The sequence below is a fragment of the Parasteatoda tepidariorum genome, chromosome 7 (genome assembly GCF_982258835.1).
Source record: "Parasteatoda tepidariorum strain Cologne lab strain chromosome 7, Ptep-v5.0, whole genome shotgun sequence".
NCBI classification, from domain to species: Eukaryota; Metazoa; Arthropoda; class Arachnida; order Araneae; family Theridiidae; genus Parasteatoda; species Parasteatoda tepidariorum.
In genome coordinates this window covers 77,997,152-78,015,581 of record NC_141761.1, presented here as the reverse complement: position 1 = coordinate 78,015,581, position 18,430 = coordinate 77,997,152, and the positions used below count along the sequence as shown (strand labels likewise).

Here is an 18,430-nt window from a genome sequence, read left to right as displayed (position 1 = left end):
AGTTGTGATGTTCAGTTGCAAAGAAAACAGGCAGTACAAAATTTCTGACAGTATTTGCTTTAAAAATTGCAGGCATTCATTTTAAAGAAATAATACACAAAATAATTCAAAAACAAAGGATATAAAAAAAAGAGAATAATTTACTTTGTTTTTTGGGCATCAGAACATGAAGATTGAACTTGCATCAGAGCAGACTGCACACTTTCCAAATTAAAAACTAAAATAAATAAATAAATAAATTTAGGAGAGATGGTTATGTAAATACACTTCAAATCAGTTAAAACAAATATCAAAAGTTTTAATTTTGGATGCAATGTTGCTGGGAATGCTTCTCATAATGTGGGATTCATAATTATCATTGTTTAATAACACAAATAAGTATGCAGAAATATAAGATAACAAGTACTTAATTCTAAATTTTAACTCACTGAAACAATGCAAATATTCATATATTGGTGATTACTGAAATTTTTTTCGACCGAAATAAGTTTTTAATTGCTTTATATTAAATCAATTTTATTTTATTTTTAAAATTTATTATTAAAATATGTTATGAAGTACTCATTATATCAAGTATATTATGAAATAGGAGTGTGGCCGAGCAGGAGAAATAAACGAGTATGCAGAAGTTTTTATTAAGTAATCATTGCATGGAGAAGAGAACAAATAATCCAATATGCCTGTCTCTCAAAAGCTAGGTAAAAGTTAGCAAACAAGTCCCGATGAACTCTTAAATTATTTTTCAAAAAGGGAAACATTAATAATTACTATTAGTCCATTAACAAGTTGACTGACGCGTCATCTATATTCGGGTGACAGCAAAGTTTCTGATCGGGCCGCATCACCCGTATTGGAGTGATGTTTATTTTACTAATTGCGAAGGATATTCAAATGTTTTTGAAAACATATTTCACAGGAAGTAACAAAACTATTGCATTGTTATAAAAGTAATAAAATGATTTATTAAGAAAATTATTGCAAGTCTCGTAAAATCTTTCTTGATCACTGCTATTTGACTCACTAAAAAATAAGTTTTCCATTTTTCTTTTCGAAATTTCAACGAATTAGGTAAAGATTTGAAGTTTTACTCCTCTTTACTAGGCAAAGATTCAAACTGATAGTGTAAAGTGGCAAGATGAGAAACAGATGCGAAGCAACGGACACAAATAAACAGACATGATACCATAGAAACAAACGGAGCGAGATATTTTTCTTCGACCACCAAAGACTAGTATTATTAAAATATTGGTGGGAGTACTTAGCAGAATATGCTTCATACAGCGGTACTCGTGGCTTGATGGTGATTTCAATGTATAAGCACGCGTGTGTCAGTCAATGTGGTAAATAGGTCAAGTAATTCTTCAGTTCTCACGGTTCAGTTTAAGGGAAAACTCAAAATGTTAATTCTTGTGTACTCGAGTCTTAAAATAGAATAAAAAGACAGGATGTGAATAATAAAGTGTGAGAAAACGTTTAATTCTGTATAACAAATTAAAAAGAATTCAATTTAGATAAAGAAATAACATAAAAAGATTAGTTAAAGCTTTTTATGTTACAAATATAAATATAATACTCAGAAATGAGGATTTTTTTCATTTAATATTTCTTTAGGGTAAACTGACAATAACAAAGATGTCGAGAGACTATTTATTACACTTTAACAATTCAAATAGTCCAAAAATTTTAATTCAACTGTAGAATATTAAAATTAAATTTAGTATTTTCTTTCATAACAAGTTCAGCAAGCATTATGCATTAATGCAATTAAAACAATAAAATATTAAACAAGTAAAATATAGAAGTTTATGTCAGTAGGATCACTATGATGTTGACATAGTGGTAAGTTCTTCCGAGAAAATAGATATTATTTATTGAAGGACTGATTAGGTTAAAGAACTTAAGACATAAGATTTCATATAATTTATGCTTAAATTGATGAGTGAGATATATGCTTAATAAAATGGGGGGGGGGAAACTACAGGTAAGTATCATCTTCACAAATAAAATAAAAAATTATTTTCGATAATAAATAATTAAACAAAGTTTTCTTGAAGGCTTTATCCTCACATAAAATAATGCTTTTATTCAGGGATGAGATTAGCCAAAACGCAAAAAAGCTGAATTTCCATGATAGTAAATTTTACGCAAGCGCAACCCTTTAATAATAAATTCCAGACAGTTTAAGGTAATAAATAATGTGTTGACATACAATTGTGTACTAATCTATTATTATAAAAACGATTACATTGATACTTAACATTTAGTGAAAAAAAAATTACCAATTGAAAAAATAAAGTTGGAAATTATATTTTTCCTTAGTTCACATAAGAGACAATTACTACTTGAAAAACTACCTGGTTTAGCAAATTAAAACTACTGAGAATATACATTAATATTTCATTTATTTTAATAAATACTGTTATGTGATTTATAGCAAATATATCAGTAATATTACTTTTTAAATTATATTGAAAAAAAAAACTTTCAACAATGGACCGAATCATTATGTTCATATTATAGTCTAATCTAACTACAGCCCTCTGAAACATATCAATAACAGTGAGGTAGAAATATATAGTAACTCCTTAACATACAAAAATTGCTATTTTAGTTAGAAAAATTACATGACAATCAGCAACTGTTTAGATAATTGTTTTTTATTTGATAAGAATTTTGCATTTTATAGCATAAATAACAGCAATTATAAATAAAATTTTGATGATCTTTTTCCCCAAAATTTTTGTTAAAATTAAATCCCTTTTTAAATTATTGCTTTTGTTTGCCATCTTCAAACATCTTGTGACAAATCCTATTTTTTCTTCTTTGCAAGCACAGAATGTAAGTTTTGAATATATTCTCTTCCAGTTTCTCTGATGTTGTAACACTTACATATACTAATAATCGTCGTTAGAAAAACAGTCACATTTATAGTAACTAATTAAAAAAAAATTTACTTCCTACAAGAATCGCGATAGTTGATCTTAAAATTGCGTGAATATGAATAACAATTATGGATCTTGAAATCACATGAATATGAAACTAGAGATACGATTTTGAAAATGAGAAAATACAAACTGGGATATAGAATTTTTAAAACGCGTAAATACAAATCACGATTCATAATTTTTAGATCGCGTAAATACGAATCATGATGCGTAATTTTTAGATTGCATAAATAAGAATTATGTTGCATAACTTCTAGAATGAGTGAATGCGAATCCCAATGCCTTATTTTAAAATCACGTACAAATATGAAAATCAATGTTTGATATTATAAACCGCATGAGCAAATCAACACATTGAATTTTAAACTTGCGTGAATATGAATCGCTACATAGGTTTTTAAAAAGACGTAAATACGAATCACAATATCGGATTTTAAATCTCGTAAATAAGAATCGCAACGTACAATATTCAAATTGCGTGAATAAGAATCGCAACATGCAAATATGAAAAGCTATGTTTGATATTAAAATCGTGTGAATAAGAATCGAGATATTAGCAGATTCCAGGCTTGGGACCTCTAAAAGGCTTGTCAAAAGTAGCGTCGTTTGAACTACGAAAATCTGATCTATCTGGAGGGCGGGTAAAAAATTCGGAAAATCTTATCTGCTGTGTGTAAAAGGGGAGAAAATAGGTAAAATAAGTAAAAATGAGAAAGGATTGGTAGCTATGTAGTTTGAATTTTCTGTTTCTCTTTGAAAATCGGTGAATTTTCTGAAAAAGCGGAATACTTATTAAAAAAAATGAAATTTTTAGAAAATCTGAATTTTTGATAAAAAAGCTGAAATTTAAGAGATAAAAGTGAAAAAAGCGGAAATCCGCTAAAAAGCGGAAAAATCTCATCCCTGTTTTATTGTGAATAATATGTTATTAAGTGTAATAATGTTAACTGCACAGTATAGATCCTTGCTGGATAAACAATGAACATTTTAAGATCATTACACATTTATTTTTATTTTAAATATATTCATGAATTATCACATCTGTATAACAAGGATAAAGAAATAGAAAAATATAACGTTTAAAATATACACTTACAACAAAAATAACAATTGACAGTCAACAAAAGTTAGTAAATAAAAAATAATGAATATAGATATTTTATCAGGTCATAATAAATAAAATTTTTAAGCATAAATAAAATTTTTAAGCATAAATGTAAATTTTGTAAATATAATTATGAGATTTTTGGGGTAAATAAAAGAAAGTTAACAATAACTGCAAATATCAGACCTTCTATAATACTTAGTTAGCACTAAGTCATTCTAACCAAGAAAATCAAATCTAGATAAGTAATTATGTAAATCTAATAATTCGAAAGATAATATTAAAAGTGCATCTTACATGAGTTTTGTTTACAGTTTTGTCGTAACTGGTCTAGATGCGCCAAAGTTTGATCAACTGTTGGTGATACTGACTTGCTACTTGGTGCCCTAAAAATATACCAGAAATTATAGAAAACTAATCAACATCTGTTTGCATTACATATAAAAGTACAACAAATTTGGTTGAAATAAGCTAATAAAAGGCATTCTTTGATTTCCTAAATAACCGTAAATAAATGAGAACTAAATTACAAATGAAGCGCAAATGAAGTTGTCAAGAATTTGGACACAAATATAAAATCCTCAACAAAGAGAAGAAAAAAACTCTTTTGGTTGCTGTTGCACTATCTAAAATTATATTTGGCCTAAAATTATATTTTATTTAAGTTTTAGATTAAATTAAAACATCAACAAATATGATTGCAAAGCAAAATCAACTTTGTAATAAATACACATATGTAGTCACTTTATTCATGAAATATATTTAAAAACTGTATCAAATTGAAGATGCTAATCGCTAGTGAAAATAAACAAACGTCAGAAATAAGCACATTTAATCATTATTTTACTACTAATGTCACAAATCACAATAAATGTCAGTCATAAACACATACATTTTGCCAACCATACTTACTACTCCTGTTTTAAAAACGGTGAATTTATTTTTGGAAAATAATTTATTTAGTGAATAATTAATTTATGAAAAAAAAGTATGGCGATCTTTGTATGATATATTATGAAAAAAAGAATGATGATCATAGATCTTTATATATCACTTAAAAGCAAATAAGTAGTTACAAAAAGAAAAAGGAGTTTCATAAATAAAATAACTTTTTATAATTATTAGATACCTTTTTCGCTTCAAAGCAGACCCTGACTTTGATATCTGTGATGAAATGAGTTCTGCTAGCTTTTCTTCATGTTCTTGAGTCCAATATTTCAAAACAGAAACAACAAACTTGTCATTTGATTTTACTTCCCTACACATTATATGTTTTAATAGTTCAGCAGAAGGCCTGAAATAAATTTGATACGATAAAAAATTTTTGATAAATTTTATAGAACATAAAATCTTAAAGAAATAAAATTGAAAAAATGGCATACTTTTCTTGCTTAAGCAGTAACAGTATACTCGTCAAAGCTTCAGAGTGAGCTGGAAAAAAATTATTTATAATTAAAAATAATTTGGAAAATAAATCATAAAGCAAAACCTCAAATTACTTCAGTAAAAGTTCCTAAACTAAGCATTGCAGAGCAAATGATTTTACCATAAGAACAGAATAAAACATCAACAAAAAAAAAAAAAAAAAGTTTTAGTCACTATATTGCTAATTCTTCTTCTTTAGAAATTAGTACAGGTTACTTGAGCAAACTAAGATTTAAAGAGGGTATTAAATATACAACAGTGTGGAAACAACTGAACTAAAATATGGATAAACTGCTGAACTATGAGAAGTTATTTAGTTTTCAATGTTATGAAAGGCTTATAACAAAACCAGTTTTGGTTTCAAACACATTTTTCACTTGTAACTTTATTTCCTAATAAAAATCTGGCTTTTAATGAAAATTCCTACAAAATTCTGAATTATATTTTTAACACATTAATATTTATTGAGAAACACAGATTATGTAAATAATGAAAATAATTTGAAAACAGAAAATATAAAAAGTTTATTTTTGAACCAACTTATATTTAGAATTGATTCAACATAAAATATCTCAACATTCTAATAATTCTCAAGGTTTCTTGCTAAATTTTAGGGTTAAGCAAAAACATATTCTTTGACTTTCCTTTCTTCATCTATACCAAAATAGAATTCTATAACAGTCTAGATTTTTCCTAACAAGAGGAAATATTTTTTCATAAATTAACATTTTTGCTTGCATTTGCCATTCATTAACTAGCTTTATTATTTTTCAAAATAATAAAGCTAGTTAAGCAAAAACATAAAAGTTAAGCAAAATAAAAAGGTTAAGCAAAAAAATAAAGGTTAAGCAAAAACATATTCTTTGACTTTCCTTTCTTCATCTATACCAAAATAGAATTCTATAACAGTCTAGATTTTTCCTAACAAGAGGAAATATTTTTTCATAAATTAACATTTTTGCTTGCATTTGCCATTCATTAACTAGCTTTATTATTTTTCGTTTTTGATCTTCAGGAGTAGATAAAGAAGTTCATATACTTAGAGAGTGGACAACACTAAGGTGTACTCAGTGTCGTAAGTTAATTCATGTAGGCAGATTTAATAATTAACAGTAGCGAAAAATAATTAACAGTATATTTCTATAAGCATTAATTATAATAAGTAACTGCTATATATTCTGTCATATTATAAAGTAATGCTTTTACAATCATTCAAAAAACTAATTGCACATTATCTGAATTAAAAGGAAATTAAAAGATATAAAAGATTTGATTTATAAGAACAGAATACATACAAATAAATGAAAAGAAATAGTGACTATTTTTTACCATTGAACTCTAGCTTTGGAAGTATAGGTAGAACATAGTCTAGAGGAATATTATGTGCAGATATAAGCTGCCATAGGCAGAACTGTTCAAAGGACTCCCATTCTAAACTTGCATCTAGAAAAGCAAAATAAATGTTTTGTAAATAAAAACTAATATCTCAATTAACACCCCTTCTAACTAAATCAGCAGTTGTAAAGATTTACTTCATACCTCATTGATGAATTTATTTATTTAATACAACTAAAAGCAATATTGATATATTGAAAAATAATTGCACACCATATTCCAGATAAGACAGAACATTATAAACAATGCAATAAAAACCACAGCACAAAATAAAATGGATAATGATTTTTAAAACAATATCAAATAAAATTGTGTTTTAGTGGTTTCATTCTTAGAAGAACAAAATACAGTCTCAAAAGTATCTAGTAAAAACCAATTTTTAATATTTCATAGATAATTTTTGGCAGATATGGCACAGCCTGAAAAGTCTCCTGTGTGGCTTATCTAGACCATAATTTAAGTTAAGAAAAGAAAATCATTGAGTTGATACTAAAATATCTCTCTTTTTAAAAGCAGTGGTTGATAATTATGTTTAGAATGAAACTCATCTTCCTTAAATTAATATGATCTAAAGAAAATATTGATTCATTTTAATTTGTACATTTTGTTAGCATTAGCAACCTATTCATCTTGTTTATGGAGTGTTTCTCATAAATAAAAATCAAGAGAGTACATAGAGAGGAAGACCACGAGAACCTCTCAAGATTAGCCTGACAGCAAGGGGACTCTAACCCATGATCCCTCTACCACTGAGGATATTTCACGTCACCGCGGAGGTCAGTGCAAGACGGATGCGGAATATGTATTGACCAGTCATAGCTGGTATTTGAACCCGGTTCACCTCATTGGAAGGCGAACACTCCATCCCTTGAGTCATTGCGGCTCAATAGTTATTTGAAAAATTTATTAGATAAAGTGCTAGTCCTATCTAATAACATAATTCTTTTTCCTACATAAATCAATAAATTTAAGCGTATGCAATATGAAATGTCAATGATAGTTTGTGTATTTATTCTTAGTAAGTTTAACTAAAGCCCTGGATACATAACTTAAGTAGTGACACTCCGCCCTTTTGGTGAATGCTACTCTCAGCGTAGAAATAAGGAGTTTCTACTCTTAAACGCCAATTTTTACTGATTCAAATTTTCATATTCTTGATGATAACCTAAATATTTACTATTTATTCCTTTAATTCTTTTTTTTTTTTTTCGGTCCGAAATTATTTATTTTATTTTTATTCTATTCAGTAAAATTATCTGATCCATAACTTTGCTTTTAACTTTCTTTTGTAAAATAAAACAAAATAAATCAAATTTTCAATATAGTAATTAAGAAATTTCTTTAAAAATAAAAAGGCAATATAATTTAAAGTCTGAATTTGGCATATTGGAGAGCCCAAATGTAAAATAACCTGTCCTAATTGCTTTAAAAGTGCGAAATAAATAAAGTAAAGGGGAAAAGAGTGAAAATAAAAATGACAGATCAGGTGCAATGACACTTCGCCGTTCAAACTAGTCACCAATATGGTGACTGTTTACCCATGTGATCCGTGACAGCCAATCTAAATCAAAAGTGGCACAAAAGTGACGCTACTTAGGAAGATAATTCAGGGCTTTAAATTTAGCAAGGTACAGAAAATACTTTAACCACAAACCCAAATACCATCCCAATATGTTACTATATCATATTCCCCACAATCGGAAATGCTTTTTAGATTTGCTTATTTCTGTAATAATGACCACATTAAAGTAGCCTATCATGTGACTTTCTGGGATTCTAGGTGGTTCCGAAATTGTTTCTAAAATTATACACATCTGTTTCAGATTAAATATTCAAGACTAAAAATTAGTCACAAGTAGAGAAAAATAGGTTGATATTAAAAATTCTTTACGGTGGCTTATCAGACAAAAAATTTGACTCAATGGATTTTTATTAGGACAATAAGAATTTAAAAGCATCTACAGTTTAATTCAAAACTTATATTTAAATGAATATAATTAAAGTTACTTTAGTTAATATTGCCTGAGAAGCCACCAATAAAATATAATATTCAACATACCAGGAGAATTTGCCACAAATATGATTTTCGTTCTAAATTTACTTAAACAGGTTGAAAAGAACGGTGGATATTATAGGCTCTGCAGGAATCGAGTCAAGGACTTCAACTTACTGACTAGTAAGTTGGTCAAAAATAAAAAGTGTTAGTCAAATTTCAAAAGGCAAATCTTAAGAAATTTTTAGAATTAATTTTTTCCTCTTGAAATCTCTAAGCCAAAATACAAATTCAAATCAAGGGTCATTTTTACAGTTGGAGAGGAGTAAATAAGCAATAAATTGGATAGAGGATCAAAATGTAGATGTTTTATCTTCATTGAGGCAAAGAAATAGGAATAGGTTGGGCTGCTTTTTCAATAGCTTCTTAGAATAGAAAAGTAATATTATGATAAACTGCAACATATCTAAGGGGAATTACTGTAATCGAATAAAAAATAAATGACTTTTTCAGAAAATTCATATTGATCTAACTTTTAGGATCTAGGGAAATATAAATTTTTCCTTTTGGTAGAAAAAATCATTTGCTAAAACACAATTTGTCTTGCCAAAATTACGATTTTATCACATTTGGCAAGGTGATGAATGCTTAGTGTCGGTCCTGGCTCTGTCAATTTATTTTAACTAACACTAATGTTACAATGAATTTTATAGTAAGTAATAAAAAATTAATGTAGATCGTATCGAAAATGGGCAATAACACATACAGTATCGTGTGACAACAAATTTAAAGCACATTGCGAACAACAAGAATTTTCAAACATTTGTGTTTCAGTAAAACCTCATACTAACTCAGCAAGAGATTTAAACAACAAAATATTCATAACTGAGAGAACCATTTATCTCTTAGTTTTATAACAAATTTATAATTCGTTACTTAGTACAGACTCAAGAAACCTTCAATGTAGCTTCAATATGTAAATTTTGACTAGCCACTCTTATAAACATCATTTTATTGGCTAATTCTAATTAAGATTTAAGTAAGTAATTTTAATTGGATCTTTCACACTAAAAAATCAAGTTATTTCATAACATGGCAGTATAGAATTTATGCATCCTTGCATTACATTTTATACTTAGACAACCGACAAATATTTTTTTCTTAAATAAAATCTATACCTTTCTATACTATAAAAAAACCATTTTCCAAGCATTTCACCTCTTTTGATTACCAAATACCTTTTTTTCCCATACGATTTAAAATAAAAACACCTAATCTCACCAGTTAATGATCAGATACGATGACATTGAACACTTAGATGGTTTAATTTCAAGTATGCTTGTTATATGTCTTGGCAAACTCTCTGATATGTATTTTATATACATACTATGTATTGATAAGTCAGCCAGAAAATGATAAAGAAAAGTTACAGATTCCACTTGCAAAAATATAATATAGAGGGCAAGTAATTCTAAGTTCTCAAAAACTACTTGCCTGTCAAAGTAGGTTACTGGCTGAAGGCAATTGGGCAAATGTAAAATTTGCACCCTGAAAATATAATATCTCAGATAAAATAGTAGTGTAAAATTCTGTTAAATACACACATGGCAAGCCTTTAAATCAACTTTAGGAGCTTATTTTTTAGAAGAGTATTGCAAGTCTGGCATCAGAGATTTTTATTACAAAAGGAAAAACTGTTAGCCATGTTCAAGATAGCAAACAATATAGTATACTGACACCAGCCTTTCAATCTTTTAGAACTTAAAAGGAGCAATTAATAGTGATAATAAAAGTTAAAAAAATTAAGCTTAAATAATAATAATAAGATGAAAACACAACATGGATGATCCAAAAATGGTAAAAGCCTACAGAATGTTTATGCTTTTTGTAAAAGTCAATAACAATAAAAAAAAACTTATTAAACCCTCACGCTGGTTTCACATTAAATAGCTGAACAAGAAGAATCTGTTTCCTTTAGCATGTTTTACATTTCATGCCAGTATTTTGCAAAAGTTAAGCAGGTGTGATAATTACACAAAGTGAAAAGATATTAATTTATATACCTTACATGCTAAATAAATATTTTCCGAACTAAGATTTATAATTAAATTTTTAACCAATGAAGATTATCACATCTTTATAGTAACTAATTTCAGAAAAAAAACTAGTTCTTACAAAAATCATAACATTGGATTTTAAAATATGAATCTCAATATTAGATTTTTAGATCGCGTGAATATGAATCGCAATGTGTAGCTTTTAAATCATGTTTAAAAATATAAAAATCGATGTTTAATATTACGAACATGTGAATACCAATTACAACACTGATTTTAAAAACGCCTAAATACGAATCAGGATATTGGATTTTGAGAACATGTGAATACAAATGGCGATATTGATTTTAAAAATGTGTAAATACAAATGAAGGTGTAGGATTATTAAATACGAATCATAATGCATGGTTTTTAAATCAGGTAATATCGCATTATGATGTACGAATTTTGAATAGTGTGAATACGAATTGCAATATCTAACTTTTAAATCAGGCAAATGTGAAAATCTATGTTAGATATTAAAATCGAGTGAACATGAATCACGATATACACAGATTACAGGAAAGTTTCAAATATTCCAAATGGCGGAAATTTGCCAAGGCAAGAGAATCAAATTGGCGAGTTTCTACCAATTTACATCAGATTTCAAGTATGTAAACATCTCATTAGCAGGATTTAGAGAAATTTTCACAATTAAAATTTCATGTCATGGAACTCTAAACATTTCAACAGATTACAGGATTTTGACTTGTAGAAGTTTGTGAACCAACAATCTTGAGATAAGCAGAAAAATGGTGTGACTTGCTCCTTGATTTTAGACCCGAAAGGATGATACGAAAACCAGGTTTACAACCACCCCTAGGAAAGCTTATCAATGAATAGCTAAACTTTCAAAACACTTCTCCAATATAATTATGTTTAATTTAATAGTGGATTTGATTTATGATAATAAAATTAATTGAGACTATGACTGGAACTTGAAACTTTGAGCTGATATTTGCTTGCTCTTGAGGCTCTCTTGTTAAAATATTTGCATTCCTAACTAGTCATTATATTCCTAACAAAGTCCTCCTAAATTTTAATAAATAATTTCTACATCTGAATAAGTGAAAAAAAATCAACATTTTGTCATAAAAAGAAGTTATAAGTAATCTGTTTAAACTTACTTCTCACCCATACAATAAACAAAAATTACCAAAAAAATTTTCAATTCAGTTAGAAGAGCTATTTAAAAAAGGAAGCTCTCTTAGATATAAAGCATTACTTAAAATCTTTCTAATTGATTATTACGATTAGATCAAATAGAATTTTATATGTATACCAATATTTTTCATTCTGAAACTTCAGGTTCAAAAACTACGACAACAAATTAGAATTAAAATGTGCAGTAAAATTTATATGAAAACTGCTTATCTTAACAATTTCAGAAAATAAAAACTTTTAAAAACACCAATTCTTTTTGTTAATTTTGTAATTATACAACATAGGAAGGGTTTCAAAATTAAATTTTACAGCCACAATTCTCAAGTTTAGTGCCAAAATTAGCTTTGCTTTACCTAGATAATGATTTATATTTCAATTTGAAATATTTAAGGTTTCAATGGAATAAATGCAATCACTTTCATAAAAAATAGAGTAAAAAGAAAAATTATAATAAATAAATTTAATGCCTTGCAGTGATTTTTAGCCAATTTAACAGCCATACTAATATGCTGATACTTTTTAAAATCCAATAATGAATTTCACATATGACTTCAATTTATTTAAGAAGTTCCTTTGAAGTATTTACAAACATGAAAAATATTTTATGCTTCCATAAAATATTTTTTTACCAACATAATAACGTATGATAAAAGTTTAATTACTACAAATTTATTGCCATTATTTTAAATCAATGTTTAAAATGCTCATTTTGAGTTTCATACAAAAATAAATAAAAATTGTGTCATTCTTAAAAAACTCATTTTGAGTACCCATTGCATATCATCATTTACAAGGAGGAAACTTTTATTCTTTAAATGTTTAAAAAAAAAATCTTAAGACAAAACTGGAATAGTTGTGAGTTAGTAACTGTAAGAAAAACTCATGCAAATAGCCATTATAAACAAATTTTGATTATGTATCTCCATTGATTATTTTGAGTTGTAGTTTAAATGGTCATTTGCTAAGAAGCTATCAGATTGCTTATGAACTGTATTTGACCCAGTTATGTATAAAGTATTTTAACAACCTGCAATACACATTTGTTTTAAAATATGCATTTGAGGTACATAATATTAAAAAAAATTAAAATATATAGTATTTATATTAAGTTTTATGTAAACATCGGGATTAATATTAATATGTAACTTCAATAGAGCAGTTTGCAATGTGAAAATGAGCAGGCCATTGTATTAAAACTTATAGCAAAATACTACAAAATATTATTTTTTTCTTTTAAAAATCAGGAAAGAAAAGATAAAAAGAAACAAAATTGCGTCACAATGGGGAACTTGGAATTAACACATGGTTGTGTCTAATCATGTGGTTGTGCATGGCGTGTTAAAGTTACAGCTGTTTATTACCATGATGAATCAAATATAATTGGATAACTGCAAACAATATCATCCTTGTATAACAAGTATGATTGGCTTACTGTCACATAATGTAGCTAGCAAGTATCCAATTAATTGTAACACACATCATAGCTAATTGTTATTAATTGAGGTATTCAGCTAATGATATACTTACTAAGTACAGAAAGAAAGGAGTCCTTTTTAAACATAACTATGTTCTTTTGTAAAATAAGGCATATAAGGTCTTGAAGCTGAAAAAAACAATTCACAAACAAAATTATCACAAATAAATTTTTTGAAAAATGTTTCTTTTTCTTTATGAAAAAAAAAGAAGAAAGAAATACCTGAGTTGGATCTATACAAGATACAATTAAATTCAGAAGCTCTGCATTTCCAGATGCAATTTGACTAAACTGAAAAAGGAATTCAGAACTTTTTTTAATAAACTACATCACGGACGTATATTTAAAAAAAAAAAGAGCAATAAACACAAAACATACTTGCGCATAAACATCTGGTATTATATAACAAAACATGCGTACATCATCTTCTTGGCACATCTGAATAACAAATAGAAAACATTAAAAAACAACAACTATTGGCAAATAGTAATTATTTGTATGAAAATTTCAAATGCTAACTGAAACAGTATATATATACAATTATGTGGATTTTCAGCTTTTAATAGTTTTTTAAGACAGCAGCCAGAATGCTTGGGAATAAGGTTGCTCAATCAACCTCCCCCCTAATTAGGATTTTATCACTTAAGAGTTTAAAATAACAGGCAATTATTGAATTTTTTTTTAATTTGATGAAATTTTTTGAATTCATTATGACATTCAATATCAATTGATCTGTATTATTTACACATTATAACCTTATTATATACAGTACATACACAGGTGGACAAAATTAAGAGATGGAAGACATTTTCCCAAATATCTCAAAAAATACTGAATATAAATAAATGAAATTTGGTATGGATATAGCCTATTCCATGATAATAAAGTATGTAAAACAAAAATGAAAGTGCAATTCACTGGGAAGACCTATTGTCAATAAATCCAATGTAGTCTGAACTTAAGGATAAAAGATGACTATAAAAGTCAGGCTGGTACAGTGTGTGTTGCCTCTAGTATGGTGTATGGTCACCCCTGACAGACAGCATGCACAACGAGTATGCATGCTATTAATAAGGGAGTTAAGGAGGACTTGTGGGAGACCCTTCCATTCTTCCACCAGAGCAATTTTTAACTCCAGAATGGTTCTGGGGGGAGGTTGGCGCATCACAATAGCATCCCAAGCATGTTCAATAGGATTCAAGTCAGGGGATTTGGTTGGCCAATCCATTCACTGAATATCCTAGCTTTCCAGATACTCATCAACCATGAGAGCCCTATGTGGTCGCGCATTGTCGTTCATAAAAATTAATTCAGGGCCAACAGCGCCCCTGAAAAGACACACATAGGGTTCTAGGACCTCCTGCCTGTACCTCTGGGCATTCACGGAACCATTGTCAAACACATGGAGCGGTGTGCGGGTATCTTGCATGATCCCTGTCCAAACCACGAGTCCTCCACCAGCATAATGGTCCCTTTCGATAATGTTGCTGGGATGGTATCAGGTTCCAGATTCCCTCCATATCAATAACCGTCCAGAATCGGGTTGTAGACTGAATCTGGACTCATCGGTGAAGAGAACATTAGCCCATTGAAGCTGTGTCCAATTCTGATGTTGTCTTAATTTTGTCCACCAGTGTACTTTTGATTTTGTAAATCTAGCAGACATATTCATGAAGAAACATTTCTTTAAGTTTTTTTCCAAATTTCTTAATTAGACATTAAACCTTATAACTTTGATTACTGTATAAACATTAATGCATAAGAAAATAAGCAAAATTTGTGTACTCTGATTAATTTTATACAGTGCCTGAGCGAATAATAAACATTTTCCACACCTTACAAAAAGTCTAATTAATACAGTCAAACTTTAAATCAAATCACATTAATTATGATGTTACAAATCTCAATATACATTGACGATTTATGTCAATAAATTGTTAGATAAAATAATAGATAGTCTAATTTTTATTTTTTTAAAAAATTTATAAAGCTTGAGGTAAAATCAAGAATCCTTGAACATTTTGATTCAAAATTGTGCTTCTAACAATGCACATATATTAAAAGATCTAACATATCTTAATAATAAATATTTTGTGATACATTCAATTATGATTTTTTTTTTAAAACTAAAAGCTAGTGTGATTAGTATTTCCACATCTATTGCAAAATGTAAATTACTTACTACAGTCAATTCGCTATAACTCGAAGTACGATAACTCGAATATTACTATAACTCGATTTTTTTATGAGGTCCCGACCCTTTTATCCTCAATTTCATGTTAATTATTCTCGATTACTCGAATTTTACTCCCTTTAACTCGATTTTTTTGGATCTTTTAAAGCAAGAAAAAAAAACCTTGGAGCTGATATCTTGCCCCTTTCTTTGCAAAATACACACAATGTCTTTCGCACTCTTCATGGAGAAGCTAAAGCTGTCCCTCTTGAAGTATGTGAAAATAGGTTAAATGAAACGTTACCAAATTTACTTCAAGGATACAGTAAAAATGATGTTTTCAATATTGATGATATGGGTTTATTTTTTAAATGTCTTCCAAATAAGACTATGATGTTTAAGGATGAAAACTGCTCAGGGGAGCAAAATGTGCAAGGAACGTTTGACTGTCCTAGTTGAACGAAATGCGTCTAGGACAGAGAAATTGCCCTTACTTGTTATCGGTAAATACCCAAAACCCCCATGTTTCAAGAATGTAAAAACGTATCCTTTGGATTGCAAATCTAACAAAAAGTTTTGGATAACATCAGTTTTATTTGAAGACTATGTAAGAAAATTGGATCGGAAATTCTTCGCTAAAAAAAAGAAAAGTGATTCTCTTAATGGATAAATGCACAGCGCATAGTGATCTACCTAATTTGAAAGCAGTAAACTTGCTGTTTCTCCCGCCAAACACAACAGCAAAGTTGCAGCCGATGGACCAGGGTATCATAAAGTGCTTCAAACAGTCTTATCGTAAATGGCTTGTCAGAAAAATGATCTTAAATATTGTAAACATTTAGAAGATTTGTAATTAATAAGCATTAATTAAATAATCCGACAATATTTTGAAAGTCCAAAACCGAAACTAACGGTAAGTCGAACTTCCGATATGTCGAAGTTTTTCGTCAGTCCTATCAGATTCGAGTTATCGCGAATTCACTGTACAATGAACTACATCAAATATTGCTCTCATAGATGGGGGAAATTAGTGTTAATTGTAGGGTAATTACCCCAATCATCCAATTTATCATAATTATTATAAATATTATCAAATAATGCTACTAAATTAAGTTATTTTAAATGACAATTTGTGCTTATTAACAACAATCACTAATAAAAAATATTTTAACTGTAAACAGAGTTATTTTTTTTAATAAATAACGCAAAAAAAAATTATATTCAGAAAAAGAAGGCTGTAGAGGACTCATCTCATAAGTCATCAAATTTGAATCAGAGAATGTACCTTGTAAAAATTTTACACAAAATTATACCAAGTCATCCTGATAAAAATTACACTGGGAAACAAATTTTTTTTAACAATTATACAGATACTTGATCTTGCCTAATTCTGGTGGAGGGACTTCAAATCTGAAATTAGTTTTGCTCAGGGTATCTGATACATTTTAGATTTTCAAATTCATGACTTTTCATGACTAATTCCACGAATTTTTCACGACTTAACGAATTTACTGTTTTCTCCGACAAAAACACAACAATAAATTTAAATAAGCATTATAATAACATTAATTGAAATGATAGGTATAACCAAAACTGTTATACTCTGCATCTTCATATTTATAGATTTTAAATTTAAAAAACAGAGTAAAGAAAGAGTTGAAACAATAATATAGCTGAAAAAAAATACAAAAGCAAATAATTTTTTTTCTGCAGAATTATATTCTTAAGATGCTTTTCTTGTCCATCAGAAAGGAAAGAAATACTCCTGATTTTTCTGTTCTCATTTCAGAATTAAAAAAAATTCGCCAATGACTGGTTTGCTTCAACTAGAATTTTAAATTGATAAAATTAAAAATACTTAAATCACAGAAGTTTAAAACTTAATTCGCTCTAGAAATGATGTTTTTTCGTTCAATTTTTTGAAAGAACACCATAATTTTTTTAAAAATGATAAAATCATTTCGTATTCAATTAAAATATGACTAAGTGGTGATTTTGTTAGGAATTCAAATATTTGGAACAAGATGAAATTGGGGGAGGGGATTACGTTTTAAAAATTAGATTTCTTGGAAACATAAATCCATGACTTTTCAGGATTTTTTTTTAAAAAAAATAGTGAAAATCCTGACATTTCATGATAAATTTTGTTCAATACTGAAATTCATGACTTTCCAGGTGCGCAGATACCCTGTTTGCTCTTGAAGCTACAGATTTTAAAAATCTGTAGCTTCATTTTTGTTAAAATATACAAGTTTAAAGGCGTTATATTTAACAGGAATCACATAAATGCTACGGAGTTAGCGCACATCATGATTAAAATTGCATAAGATCCCTTGCCTGAAAATGTTGTCATATGCTGCTAAGGGGGCTTCTTTATTCTTCGTGCACTTCTGCAGTTAAATTCTAATAAGGAACACCCCCCTTGCATTTTAGGACAACATTTTGGGGCATGGGTTCCTACGCAATTTTAATGCTGATGATGCGCCCTAAACTTCTCTAACAGTTTGTCACAACATTTATGTGACCCCCTGTTATATACAGTACTGGTCAAAAGTTTACACTCACTTGTATTTATTTAAAAACTTTAAAAAATAGTTAAATATTTCTTAAATGTGTGATTTATCAAACATAAACATCAACAAAATTCGCAAAACGCTGTG

The 18,430-nt window shown here is 28.4% G+C and overlaps 1 protein-coding gene across 3 annotated transcripts in view; it reads right to left on the bottom strand.

Annotated features, from left to right (window-relative positions):
- IntS3 (integrator complex subunit 3) overlaps positions 1-18,430 on the bottom strand; it is a 66,755-nt gene that overhangs the window by 7,515 nt on the left and 40,810 nt on the right. For all 3 annotated transcript variants that reach the window (XM_087168095.1, XM_087168096.1, XM_087168097.1), the window contains 8 exons: positions 13,976-14,035; positions 13,820-13,888; positions 13,651-13,726; positions 6,805-6,918; positions 5,433-5,481; positions 5,180-5,344; positions 4,348-4,436; positions 145-217 (listed from right to left, as the gene is read on the bottom strand). In XM_087168095.1, the coding sequence (XP_087024221.1) occupies positions 145-217; positions 4,348-4,436; positions 5,180-5,344; positions 5,433-5,481; positions 6,805-6,918; positions 13,651-13,726; positions 13,820-13,888; positions 13,976-14,035 (695 nt within the window). The remainder of the gene's footprint in view (positions 1-144; positions 218-4,347; positions 4,437-5,179; positions 5,345-5,432; positions 5,482-6,804; positions 6,919-13,650; positions 13,727-13,819; positions 13,889-13,975; positions 14,036-18,430) is intronic.